General features: G+C 42.2%; 2 protein-coding genes across 2 annotated transcripts in view; one reads left to right on the top strand and one right to left on the bottom strand.

Annotated features, from left to right (window-relative positions):
• gbe1a (glucan (1,4-alpha-), branching enzyme 1a) overlaps positions 1 to 13094 on the top strand; it is a 248270-nt gene that overhangs the window by 112567 nt on the left and 122609 nt on the right. The gene's annotated exons all lie outside the window — the stretch shown is intronic.
• LOC127172176 (C-type lectin domain family 17, member A-like) lies at positions 9319 to 10943 on the bottom strand. Its single transcript, XM_051121348.1, has 5 exons — positions 10642 to 10943; positions 10433 to 10570; positions 10117 to 10244; positions 9903 to 10009; positions 9319 to 9791 (listed from the first exon to the last, which is right to left on the bottom strand). The coding sequence occupies exons 1-5, from the start codon at positions 10733 to 10735 to the stop codon at positions 9668 to 9670; spliced, it is 591 nt and encodes a 196-aa protein (XP_050977305.1). The 5' UTR covers positions 10736 to 10943; the 3' UTR covers positions 9319 to 9667.

Here is a 13094-nt window from a genome sequence, read left to right as displayed (position 1 = left end):
AACTATAACCAGTATACAGATCAGATACAGGAAGGTCTGTCATAAAATCTACTCCTAGGTGCGACCAGGGGCGGTTCGGGATTGGCAAGGGATGTAGCTTACCAGCTGGGAGGTGACGTGGACTCTTTGACATGGCGCACTCCATACACCCCTGAACATACCTCCTCACATCCCTTGCCATGTCGGGCCACCAGAAGCGGTCTGATAGCAGCGAGAGAGTATGATTGGCCCCTGGATGCCTCGTGCCCAGGGAGATATGAGTGGTATGGATCAGATTTACCCGTTGAGCAGGGGGGATGAACTGGCGTCCTGGAGGACAGCCCGGCGGAACCCTGGGTTCGGGAGTGGCGACGACTGGAGGTTCTGTCCAATCTATAGGACTGACGATTAGATGATCAGGAACTATGGATGAAGTCTCAGTACTGGTTTCACCCTCCGAGAGACGTGAGAGGGCATCTGCTCGGACATTCTTTGATCCTGGACGGTAAGTGATGGAGAAATTGAACCTGGTGAAAAAGAGAGCCCATCTGGCTTGTCTGGGACAGAGACTTTTGGCGTCGCGGAGGTACTGTAGATTTTTGTGATCCGTGATAACCTGGAATGGATGGTTGGCTCCCTCCAACCAGTGTCGCCACTCCTCCAGGGCAAGCTTGATGGCCAGTAACTCCCTGTTTCCGATGTCATAATTTCTTTCCGCCGGGCTGAGCTTCCTGGAGAAATAGGCACATGGATGGAGTTGTGGAGGAGTTCCATGATGTTGAGAAAGGACCGCTCCGACTCCAGTGGTGGACGCATCTACTTCCACAACAAAAGGTAGGTCGGGGTCAGGATGAGTCAGGAGTGGGGCTTGAGTGAAGGCTTTCTTCAGAGTCTCAAAAGATGTTGTGGCTTCGGTGGTCCAGTTGAGAGTCTTTGGATGACCTTTCAGAAGGTTAGTGAGTGGATTAGTGATGTGACTGTACCCTTTGATGAATTGACGGTAAAAGTTTGCAAACACCAGGAATCTCTGCAGTTCTTTTATTGAGTTGGGTTTGGGCCAGGAAACAACAGCTTTCACCTTCCCCTCGTCCATACGAACTCCGTGATTATCAATGACATATCCTAGGAACTGAACAGAGCTCTGGTGGAATGAACATTTCTCAGCCTTCAAATACAATTGATGCTCTCGTAATCTTTGGAGGACCTCCGCAACATGATGGTGATGTTCGGCCTCACTCTTCGAGTAGATCAAAATATCATCTATGTAGACGATGACGAAGTGGTGAAGGAATTCCTGGAGAACTTTATGAATGAAGTTTTGAAAGACAGAGGGGGCGTTTACTAATCCATAGGGCATTACCTGATACTCATAGTGACCAGTAGGGGTCACGAATGCCGTCTTCCATTCATCCCCTTCGCGTATTCTGATCAGGTTGTATGCGCTGCAGAGGTCCAATTTTGTGAAGATTACTGCCGAACGGAGTTGTTCCAGGGCCGCTGGGACGAGAGAAAGGGGATAACGGAACTTGATGGTATGTTGCTTGAGAACACGATAGTCAATACACGGACGCAGCCCTCCATCTTTCTTGGAGACAAAGAAGAAACTTGAAGCTGCAGGTGATGTTGAGGGACGGATATACTCCTAACTCAGAGCCTCCCAGATCTACTCCTCCATGGCCTTACTCTCAGGAAGCGACAACGGGTAAATCCTTCCCTTGGGCAATGAGGCATTAGGAACAAGGTCAATCGCGCAGTCCCATGGCCGATGAGGAGGTAGCTGGGAAGCTCTCTTGGTGCAAAATACATCATCATAGTCGGAGTATATGGCAGGAATGTCAACAGTCTGGTTACTCACTGGACTTTTGACTGAAGTGGCACAGACAGGTATGGTCTTCTTAACTAGTTGTGGTAAGTCTGGGAAGCACTCAAGGTAGCAGTCCTCACCCCATTTTAATATTTCTCCTGTGCCCCAAGAGATGATGGGATTATGCTTTACCAGCCACGGGCGCCCTAAGATGATGTCAACAGTAGCGCCCTCCAGAACCAGCAGCTGAAGTTGTTCTTTATGTAGTAATCCAAGTTGAAGATGAATGAAGTCACATTGACGTTGTATTTGTTTCCGAGAGAGTAATTCTCCAGTTATAGAGTGAATCTGGTACTTGGTTGACGTAGCGAAAGTGCGGAGCTTGAGCTGGCGGCAGAGGGTTCCCGAGATGAAATTGCCAGCTGACCTGGAGTTGATGAGGGCTGTGACTGTAACAGAATTCAAGACAGTAGTTACTATAACATTAGTGGTCAGTGGAGGCAATTTCTCAGTTTCTGACTGAAGAACACTCACCCAGGTTCGTCTTGGTCGTGAGGGACAATTCAGTCTCATGTGGCCACTACCCCCACAATATAAACAGAGACGGAGTCAGCCTCCTCTGCCGCTCAGTGGATGAAAGTTTTCCAGAGTCGAGGATCATGGGTTCTGTGGCTGGTTCTGGAGGGGAATTTTGCTCTGGTCGGCGGAGGAGTGAGGTCTCTTCTGAGAGATAGGATGTCATGCGATCAGAACAACGAATGGAGTGTTGGATGAATTTTTCCAATCCTACATGATCATCAAGTGCTGCCAGTTGCAAGCGAAGTTTGGGCTCCAAACCTAGCCGGTAGGTGGTCAATAACGATCTCTCGTTCCATCCACTAGCAGCGGCCAATGTTCTGAATTTCAGGGAATATTCATGAATGGACATGGTACCTTGCTTGAGATGGTAGAGTTGTTCTCCCGCTGATATAGCTGAGTTTGATTGACCAAAAACATCTTTGAAATGTGTGATGAACGATTGGATGGTTTTCATGGCCGGTCCGGCTTGGAGCCAAAGAGTTTCTGCCCATTGTAATGCTGAACCTGTGAGTAGAGAAATGATGAAAGCAATTTTAGATTGGTCGGTAGGATATAGCGTTGGCTGCATGGTGAAGATTAATGAGCATTGTAGTAGGAATCCATTGCACTCCTCCGCCCAGCCAGAGTAGGGCGCTGGTCGAGCCATGGGACTAGACGGAACTGTTGCTGAAGAAGTGCTCGGTGAAGGAGATGATTGGCAAGCTGGCAGAGGTGACATGGTGACAGCCAGGCGCAGCAAAACCCGGCGAAACGAGTCCACCAACTCCTGAAACGGATCCTCCGTGTTTATGCTGCAATGTCCTTGGGCCCGGGCTTCTGTCACAGATGCAGACGGAACACCAAAGTAAGTAATCGGTAAAACAGTTTATTGTTTTCATACAGTGGAGGAATGCAAATGGAAGGTGTTGGACAGGTGAGTAAACTGTAGCAATCTTGAATGTACTGGTATGGATACAGCGCTGATGAAAGATCTCCTTCTTTTAGTAGATGATCCAGGAGGGCGAGGATGGCTGAACGCACACACCGCTGGAGGACAAGGACAACTGGATTGGAACACAAGAGACACAGGTAAGTAACTGCAGGTAAGTAACAGGTTGGTGAACTCGTGAAGAGAAACACAATCGGCCCGCATCGTAGAGACGAGCCCGGACAATGACTGTTGTGCAGTGTGTGCTTATATGGAGCGTGGTTAATGAGGTGCAGGTGGAGGATAATCAGTACTCTGGTGAAAGAGATCACTGGGTGTGACAGGTGTTCGAGCCTGGCCAATCCGTGACACATGCAGCCTTAAATGGTGCCACTGTACCATTTAAGCCCATGCCGGACTTTGACTTTATTCATAAAATATGTTGCAATTTAGCTCAAAAGGGAAATGTATATAAATAATTACAATTAATTATGTAATTATAATTAATTACAATTATATATATCAGCTCATTTAGTAAAATATCATAAGAAATGATATTTTCTTGGCCACAGAAAATAACTTTCTTAAAGTTCTCTTGCATTAGAGCATGTAACTCGAATCGGAATCATAAAGGGATTAATTTACAAGGCAGAATCAGAATCAAAACTCATGTAATTTGTGCACAAGTGTTTTATTAACGAAGGACTAACACATAACTAATCTAAACAAACAAACATAAAATCACTCATACATGGGAGAAGGGCAAGTGAGAAGCAGTTAGAGAGAGACAAGAAAATGTAGCTATGAAACGAGTCAGTTAACCACCTGAGTGAAACCATCAGTGCTGTCTACAGCTTATACTAAACCTCTGCTTTGTTTAGTTAAATGTATGATACTTGCATTGCCTTGGTTGTTAAACAAGTGTCCGAATGCAGTTTCGGGTGAAAGACTTGATGGTTTGGAGCAGTGGTGGTTTTGGAATCGCGATCAAGTTCTTCCGGGTCTGAAGAGTAATGAACTCCAAAGATGTTCTGACTCGATGGTGACTGGGAGTTTCTTCCCATGTGAAAAGTGAAGAAAACCAAGAGCTGAGAAGGACCCAGCTGAAATTCTATGATCTTTGGGGAATGGAAAGACAAGGCCGCAAGGCCTGGCACAACTTAGAGAAGTCCCAACGAGTTCTAGCTCATCCTCCTCATCCTCTTAGGTTCTAGAAGAACCCCTGATTGACTGAGGTGAGTCACTGATGTGAGACGAGTGAAGAAAACTAAAAACACGCGGAAGAGAGAAACGTCTGTTCGAGGACATTACATGAAGATGAATTCCAGGGTTAAGTGAAAGTGTCTGGCTCTTTGTGGTCGAGAGCCACAGCTCTATATGTGTGGGCCTGTCGGGCCCGCCGGGCACGCCCTGTGCCAGCTCAGGCTCCCCGTGAGTCCTTCCACACCGGCAGCAATCGGAAGATTTTGCAGAAGAGAGTGAAGAGAGAAGAGGGAAGAAGAAAGTGATGCATTTAAGGCCTCTGGAGGCTGTGCCTCCAGGAGGTCCAAGAACCAGTGGTAACTTTCACCTTTGGAGGGAAAGTTTATGACTCTTTGTCTGTGAGCATGGTATTTTGCATATGTAGTGTGAAGGGTGTGGAGGAGGATGTGGTTGACTTTTACTTGAGTCCATGCACAGTCTGTAAGACTGTTTCCGTTCTCTCTGAACCATGTCAAGCTCCTGTTTAATGTTGCAGAATTGCTGAGTCAGGGTTTGGACTTCAGCACTGGCTGCATTCAGATGGCCTTCTAGGGCCTTAGCTCTAGTGTCTCTCTAATTAAGTTCCACGTATGCCGTTTTTAACAGTGACTTTGTGTGAAACAGTTCTCTTTCCAAGTCTTGTCTGGTGGCTTTTCCAAGCTGCTCTCCGTGTCTGGCAGCTGTTAGAGCCTCCTGAAGACTGGTGATTTCTTTCTGTTGCGCCGTTCTGTCAGGTTCCTTGCGCCTGTCCCATTCCTTCTCTTGCTGAACAGGTGTTGGTTCCCTTTGGAACTCTGTGACTTGCAGGTTCAGTTCATTTTCCTCCTGTCTGAGGCCCTTGAGGGTGTAGGCCAAGGAGAAGATGACGCTAGTCAGCTCTTGGTTGTCCAGGCTGGGTGTGAGGTGTCTACTTGTGTCGCAGTTCTGCTGTTCCTTTCTCTGCTGTTGCAGGTCGTTGGCTTCTTTAGGCCGAAGGATGTCCATCACAGTGCTCTGCAGGGTCTCCAGGTGTTCCTGGTGGGTGGCAGGGCTGGATGTCTGAGTCATGCTGGTTCACTTGTGGGAACACGAGAGAGAAAGGCAGACAGCAAATGCAAGTACGTACAGAGGTGTTAAGCTATCTGTATAGGGAATAGCTCTGTAGGCCGTGTAAGGTGTGAATATCTGGTTAGGGGCAGCTAGTGAGGTGGGGGTGCTAAGATTTTGTGCGGGTCAGCACAAAGAGAGGGTTTGAGTAACTTTGATGGGCTGTAAGCAGGGGTCAGCTAATGACCAGGCTGTACCTGTAGTCAAATAATTCCTCAAAACACTGATGGTTCACAGGTTTGGTCACTATGAAGGTATCAGATAAACAAAACTGAAATAAAATCAGAAAGAAGAGGGAGAAGGAAGGGGTTTCCTTATTTAGTTTAAGATAGGAGATATGACTACGCAGTTGTCCCTTGTTTAAAGGAATGCTGCAGCAGGGTCATAAAAGTAGGGAGACTGTTAGCTAAGCTAGCAGGGACGCATCAAACATCTCAAGGTAAATAAGCAGAAACACTAGGAAGTGTTTCTAGTCTTCTCAGAGCCTATGGCTTGGTGAACGGTACTTGTACTTCATGTAATAGGCCTGACTGCTAAAGAGTAAGGAGAGACAGAAATTAGTCTACTAATAACCTGTACAGTTCATTAAGGGCAGTGTTGGGAAGGTTACTTTGGAAATGTAATAGGTTACAGATTACAAGTTACTTGATTTAAAATGTAATAAGTAGTGTAACTTTTCAGTTACTTTATTAAAGTAATGTAGCTTATTACTTTTAATTACTTTTAATTACTTTTCTAATTTTCTAATGTTTTCAACTGTTAATCATTTTGAAACATTTAAACCAGGCAGAGTTAACCTTACAGTAGCATTCAACACTGATTACTGTCAGACTTTCAAAATCCTTTATCACTTGAATTAAGATTATAATAAGTAAGGGATAATATACATCTTTATTTTGCTATAACAACTGGCTGAATGTACATTATCTCACTTACTACACAGCTGCTTGATAGATTATTTAGATGTTTCGTGTTCAATAATTCCAAGAAATGTTTCGTGTCCAAAAAACACTGATCTGACTTGAAATATTTGAACACAAAGCTTCCATGAAGAAATCAGTTGCTAGCAAACGGCAAGTTCAAACTAGACATTTTAGGGATATAGTGCAGTCATACCAGTTTTCTTACACAACATTTCACCACATAAATAATTAAGTAGTAATACTAGTTTGTTAGTTATCTTATAATCCATTACAGTGTACAAAAAAATAAATAAATAAATAAATAATGGTAGCAGCTGCTTTGTATGAAACAATAGAGCAAGTCCACAATACCAGGATGACAGAATTATGAAATTGTACACATAATATTGAATTAAGCTTTATTATTTTGTTAGCTAACCAAACGCAAAGCTTCCGCCAAGAAAAATTGTCAAGCATATAGCACTGACTTAAGTTGCCCCGAATGAGTCTGAGCTGTGTAATATTTTAATTTAAAGCACAGCCACCACAAATTCAGACTTTTTTACTTATATTTTTGGGCTTTTTATCCCTTTTATTGTGATAGGACAGTAGAGAGATGACAGGAAAGAGCTGAGAGGAGAGAGGGGAGCAGCAAAGGACCTTGAGACAGGAATCAAACTTGGGTCAAGTTTATGCATAAACCCAAATAGAAAATAAAACAGTTATCGAATAAGCATGTGTCCTATTCTGTGTCCTAAACTCCTGAAACATTGGTGTCTCATTTTAGAGCAATCAATGCAATTTAAAAGAAGTCAGTTAAATCTGTAAGTGGGGGTGGGTGTGTGAAAAAATTCAGATGCAATCCCCTTTGTAATCACTGGCATTTTTCAAAAGTAACTGTAATTTAATTACACATTTTTTTTCAGTAACTGTAACTAATTACAATTACATTTATTTTGTAATTAAATTACGTAATTCCGTTACATGTAACTAGTTACTCTCCAACACTGATTAAGGGGACATCAGTTGCTAGAACTGCTATGGTCCTATACAGAGAGGGAAGATAGTGATGGTCAGATAAACTAAAATAAGGTGAAAGAAAAATGAAAATATCCTAACAGCTTTAGGAAACTAAAAGGAAAAGTAAATAACTTTAATAAATAAGATTTAATTAAATTTGTGACTTAATTAAAATCAACTTAGCTGAATTGGTACATTTAAAACAAAGGTGAAAAAAATAAATAAATGAAATAAAATTAAAGAGAGGTAGAACAAAGTCAAAATAAAAATAACACTGTTAAAACCCAAGTATGTGAGGAGGGGCCAACCTAACTGTCTACACAGAAGGTGATAGCACAAATAGGAGGTGAAACCAAGAGAAAGGAGGAGAGAGAGAGGGGAGTGGCTTGAACATTACACTTTACACTCACACGTATCTAAATGTTAGTCGGATGCTAACAGCTAACAGCTGAGGTAAAGGGCCTACCTTATATGCCTGTACGGCTGCTAAAGTGTTAGCTTTGGCTACACTCAGTTCTACTCAGTTTACACAAGGGTCTATGACGTATGCTGTTATCAGATTGAACCGAAAGAGGGTGCTCTCAACTTCCGGGGTCAGCTAAGAGGCCGAAGCTTGTTTACAACAACAAACAAGCTGAGCAGAACTTGCGCTGCTGTGAAACATGCATGGGAAACTTATGCGCAGTCAGTTATGACTTATCGCATACAACTTCATTCACAAATCAGAACAGCACATTCACTTCGCAGACAATGGCAAATTCCTAGTTAGCTAAAATAGAATTACACCATTAATTCGCTATTCATTTGCATAATCTTAATGATTACAGTGATATGCGATTAATTAATTAATTTGGAGAAATGAAGAACATCACTCAAATCACCATTAGAATAACTATACTGTAGCAAGATTTGTCAGAGAAGACTTGCACATTTAAAGCTAAAAGTGGGGATTTCTTCACCCAAATTTAGATTAATTTATTCTGGTACCATTTATACGGGCCGCTAATCTGAGATTTCTTCGTCAGAGAAGGCTTACGCTCTACTAACAACGGAAATTAGGATTTCTTCACTTTTAAATTAGGATTTCTTCACTTTTAGTTTCTTACCGTACGATTTAAAGATGTACGATAGCATTGAACAAGTTTCTATTGCTCGTGGTATATCAAGCTATAGTCTATCTGACTTTATCAGAAGTTGCATGTGTAAGATGTTAATAAAATTTATGAGACAAACACACAAGTTTGATATTGAATCTGCTTGCAAATAATGTTTAAATGATTCAAAGATATTGAATTTCTCCACCATTAATTTTGCGATTTAGCTCAAAAGGGAAATACAACAGAATACAATGAAACACAAAACTACAAGGCAATAATAGTAAAACTATACACAATGACCTGGGGCTATGTGTGATAGGAAGGTCAAGGATAGGTTTGTCTGTGAATTAATAGGAAAGAGTCTATTTCTATAGGCATTGTGTCTTTTCTATGGGCAAATGGGCATTCCTTTGGGGCAATCAAACCCATATTATCAGATGGTCGCCCTGGCAATTGAGCCCTTTGGGGTTGTCTCCAGAACTCCAGCATACAGCTGGTCCAGATGCTACAAATATCTTAATTTTATATTCCAAAGTGTACATCATCTAATTAATACATTTTCAAATGAGAGAAATCTTGCATTTTAGATTTTTCATGTAAACCATGTCAGTGTGTTTAAAAAAACACTTTTTTGGTGGGCTTAATGGGTACACTTAACCTATATATAGTATTTGCATACAATAAAGAAATGTTTTGATCAGATGGTTTTAATGTTACATTTTATTATGCATTTCCACATTTACCACAAATTACTACATTTGCTTTTACACATGATAGCACTGAAAGCATAAAAAGTAAATAATGATTATAATGATATTTTATGGGCATTTAACTGCATTCTACTAGGCTACATCACACAGTCGGTCATCATCCTACTTTGTGTTCATCATAATCTACTGTATGCAATGTAATATGAGGGCAGGGCGGGAGCACTAAATGCGTTAAGAATTTTAAAGCATTATTTTTTTCCCCCAATTAATCATACTAAATTAACGTTAAATCTACAGCCCTAATTATTACATAACCCTGCAGTTCATGTGATGACCTATTTTCAAATGTTTTTCTCACAGATCCAGTTAAAAGCGTCATGGCATGGATAATCGGCCAATCCTCCTTTTTCAGACAGAGCACAGTCTTCGTCTTCAGATCCATTTGGCTCTACAGCTGCCCAGAACCTGCACCAACATATGAGCATTAGATGTTCAGTGCTGCTTTCTGTGTGATCTGATACTGACTGTGAGACTCATTTATTAAATAATAATCAGTTCAATTCAGTGATTTCTCACCCAGAGGTCGGTGTACTGCCATCAACCCATTTCCATGTGCCCTCCACATCTCTGTCAGTCAGACCAGTCCAGAGATCAGCACCATGAGATATTTTTTTAACAAAATTCTAAAAATGAAATGCATTTATACCATAAGCAGTGATAACAAAAGTTTCTTCCTGTAGACTACACTTCTACCAAACATTGTCTAATCTATCAAATTTGTTTCACTCACTTGTTCTTCTATGTTGTTTATGATGACCAGATCTGCTCCATTCTGCTTACAGTGTCTTCTGCTCTCATCCCAGCTCCTCCTCTCAGAGGAAATTAAGTAAAGACTGCTTTGATAGTAAATCCATTCATCTGTAAGCACAACTTGGAACCATTAATTCATAAATTGTCCTGTAATACAAAAATAGCAAAATTCAGATTTAATGTTACTGGTTTCGTTTCATTTTTCTCCTAATTTCAATGGTTTCTTTGTTTAATCAGGTTAATTAATAATTAATCACTTTCTTTTGTCAACAGCTTGTTGTTCATTAGTAGCTTACCTTTGCCTTCATACAAGTTTCTGTTTTTTGTATGGATGTGGACACACAGCACTATGACTGCAGTCAGCAGAAGAACACACAGCAGCACCAAACACACTACAGCTACTCTGTACTTTCTGATCCTCACTGAATCACTTCCTGAACAAAACAGACATGTTAAATGTTACTTTATTTGTTAGCTGTTGTCATAATGAAATAAGTCTCAGTACCTGTGTAAGGAGGTGGAGGATCTCTCTCGATCCTGGCATCACGATCTGCATTAGAATTAATCTGTTTTCCATATTTTAATTCAATCTCATGCATCCTGGTAATAAAGTATTTTTTGCTGGAGTTATTAGAAGAAGTTTTTACTTCAAGTGGACTGAACTACTCTGAACTTCTGGTATTCAGCTTTTACATTTATAAAGCCCCCACCCCTTCCAAGAAGAACATAAAGCATAAATACACTGCTCTAGTGGCATGACTTCATTAAATACAAATCATAATGATACCCATATCTGGTGCTGGCAGGTTTCGGTTATGTTAGGCTACTTGTGACATGCCGTGCTAAAAACATTTTTAAGGAAGTGGAATTACTAAGAAGTTTCTGTCGCTAAGAGACATTTCTTCATATATGTGAAGAGTTCAGTAGCAAAAGTCTCTAAATCCATCTGATGTATTTCTTTAAAATTAGCATTTCTTTCTGGCTACTTTATATAGATTTCTATGTAAGTACTGTTACTTCTGATTGGGCTGAGGCTGGAATTTAGCGAGTATCACCAGTATTTAATGGACGTATACTATGTGTCAGGAGTATTCACTCAGTATCATTATCTCATTTTTGACCGAGATGACTTTTATAAGAGAAGTTTTATAAGAGAAGTCCCTGACTTTTTGCAACAGGTGGGATTCAGCTTAGTGCTTTTCACAATACAAATCATTGCAAAGCAGCTCTACAGAAAATTAAAGTTTCTACAATATATTTAGTAGTGGCTTACTAGTGGTGACTATGTCAAGTTGGCAGAGATGAATGGTAAAAATCAGTTAATGACATAATCAAACAGACAATGAACACTATTAACAGTAATGAATCATATGTTGCAATCAACTTATAACAAAATCAGGTAGTGCTCTAAGTTGTTGGCATCATCTGAGGTCCTCTGAGGGGTTGCATTGTCTCTTCTTAGTTGTTCTGGATCCAGACTGAAGCTTGTGTAATTCCTAGTTACCACGGGATGTCATCTCTCATACTACACGTAATACACTTCTTTTAATACAGTAATACAATAAGCTTATTATCACAGAAGCAGACGGACAACCAGGTAAGTAAATGTTAACACAGTTTATTGAATTTTGACAGATGAAATATGAAGACGGAGGAGACTTGACAGGTGAGTGATCTGATGATGATGATGATATGATCTGAATGGTTTGGATACAGCGTTGATGATGAACGATCTCTTCCTTTGCAGATGATCCTGGTTGGAGTAGGCAGCTGAGCACACACACACACCGCTGACTGGACAGGGAGACAAGGACGACAGGACAAAAACACAAGAGGTACAGGTAAGTACCAGCAGGTAAGCATTCGGTAGTGACCTCGTGGAGAGAAGCACTATGTGTCCGCATCGTAAGGACGAGCCCGGACAATGACTGTGGTGTGGTGTGTGCATATAAAGGGTGCTGGTAATGAGATGCAGGTGAGACATAATTAGTACTCTGGTGATTGTGATCACTGGGTGTGACTTAGGTTAGAGCCTGGCCAATCCGTGACATTACCCCCCTCCCCACGGCCCGCTCCTGAGGGCCGAGACCTCCGGCGCCGAGGTGGTCTAACTCTACCTCGAGGTGCCGGATATTCAGGATGAGATGCATGACATTCCAAGATGAGAGTAGGATCTAGGATATTATCACATGGTACCCATGACCTTTCCTCTGGTCCATAACCCTCCCAGTCGACCAAGTACTCGAGACGACCACCACGACGCCGGGACTGCAGAATCTCTTTGACGGAGTATATGGACCCTTCCTCTAGCACCAGCGGAGGGGGGATTTCCTCTTCATGGCCAGGCTCTGTGGAGGGAAGCAGAGGTTCGTGACAGGATTTTAACAATGAAACGTGGAAAGTGGGATGGATCCTATATTGAGGTGGGAGTTGAAGCTTGTAGGTGACGGGATTGACCTGTTCCAGGATGGTAAAGGGACCAATGAATCTGGGACTTAGCTTTTTAGAGGGCAGGCATAAACGGATGTCTCGAGTGGAGAGCCAAACCTTCTGACCAGGAGTGAAGGTGGGACCTGGGATCCTTCTGCGATCAGTGACAGCTTTGGACCTGTTCACTGCCCTCTGCAGATGATGGTGAGCGGCGTCCCAGACTCTCTCGCTCTCCCGGAACCAGTGATCCACTGCGGGGACATCCGATGGTTCGCCGTTCCATGGGAAGAGAGGTGGCTGGAAACCTAAAACACATTGGAATGGTGTGAGTCCCGTGGAAGGTTGCCGCAGTGAATTTTGGGCACATTCTGCCCAACCCAAGAACTGGTTCCAAGTGTTCTGGTGACCATGACAGAATGTCCGAAGGAACCGTCCCACTTCTTGAATTTTCCGCTCAGTCTGTTCGTTGGTCTGAGGATGGTATCCAGACGAGAGGCTAACGGTCACACCTAGGAGTTTAAAAAACGA

This window comes from Labeo rohita, chromosome 10, assembly GCF_022985175.1.
Source record: "Labeo rohita strain BAU-BD-2019 chromosome 10, IGBB_LRoh.1.0, whole genome shotgun sequence".
In the NCBI taxonomy this organism is placed as follows: Eukaryota; Metazoa; Chordata; class Actinopteri; order Cypriniformes; family Cyprinidae; genus Labeo; species Labeo rohita.
Note: the sequence above shows the minus strand (reverse complement) of the source record. Positions and strands in the feature narration are given on the sequence as shown.

What these genes read in the sequence shown, in the direction of transcription:
- LOC127172176 (XM_051121348.1), bottom strand. Translation starts at nt 10,735, where the DNA reads ATGCATGAGATTGAATTAAAATATGGAAAACAGATTAATTCTAATGCA. An exon ending in TCCTCCACCTCCTTACACAG is followed by an intron (nt 10,571 to 10,641) that starts GTACTGAGACTT and finishes TGTTTTGTTCAG; the next exon opens with GAAGTGATTCAGTGAGGATC. An exon ending in GGCAGTACACCGACCTCTGG is followed by an intron (nt 9,792 to 9,902) that starts GTGAGAAATCAC and finishes ATGTTGGTGCAG; the next exon opens with GTTCTGGGCAGCTGTAGAGC.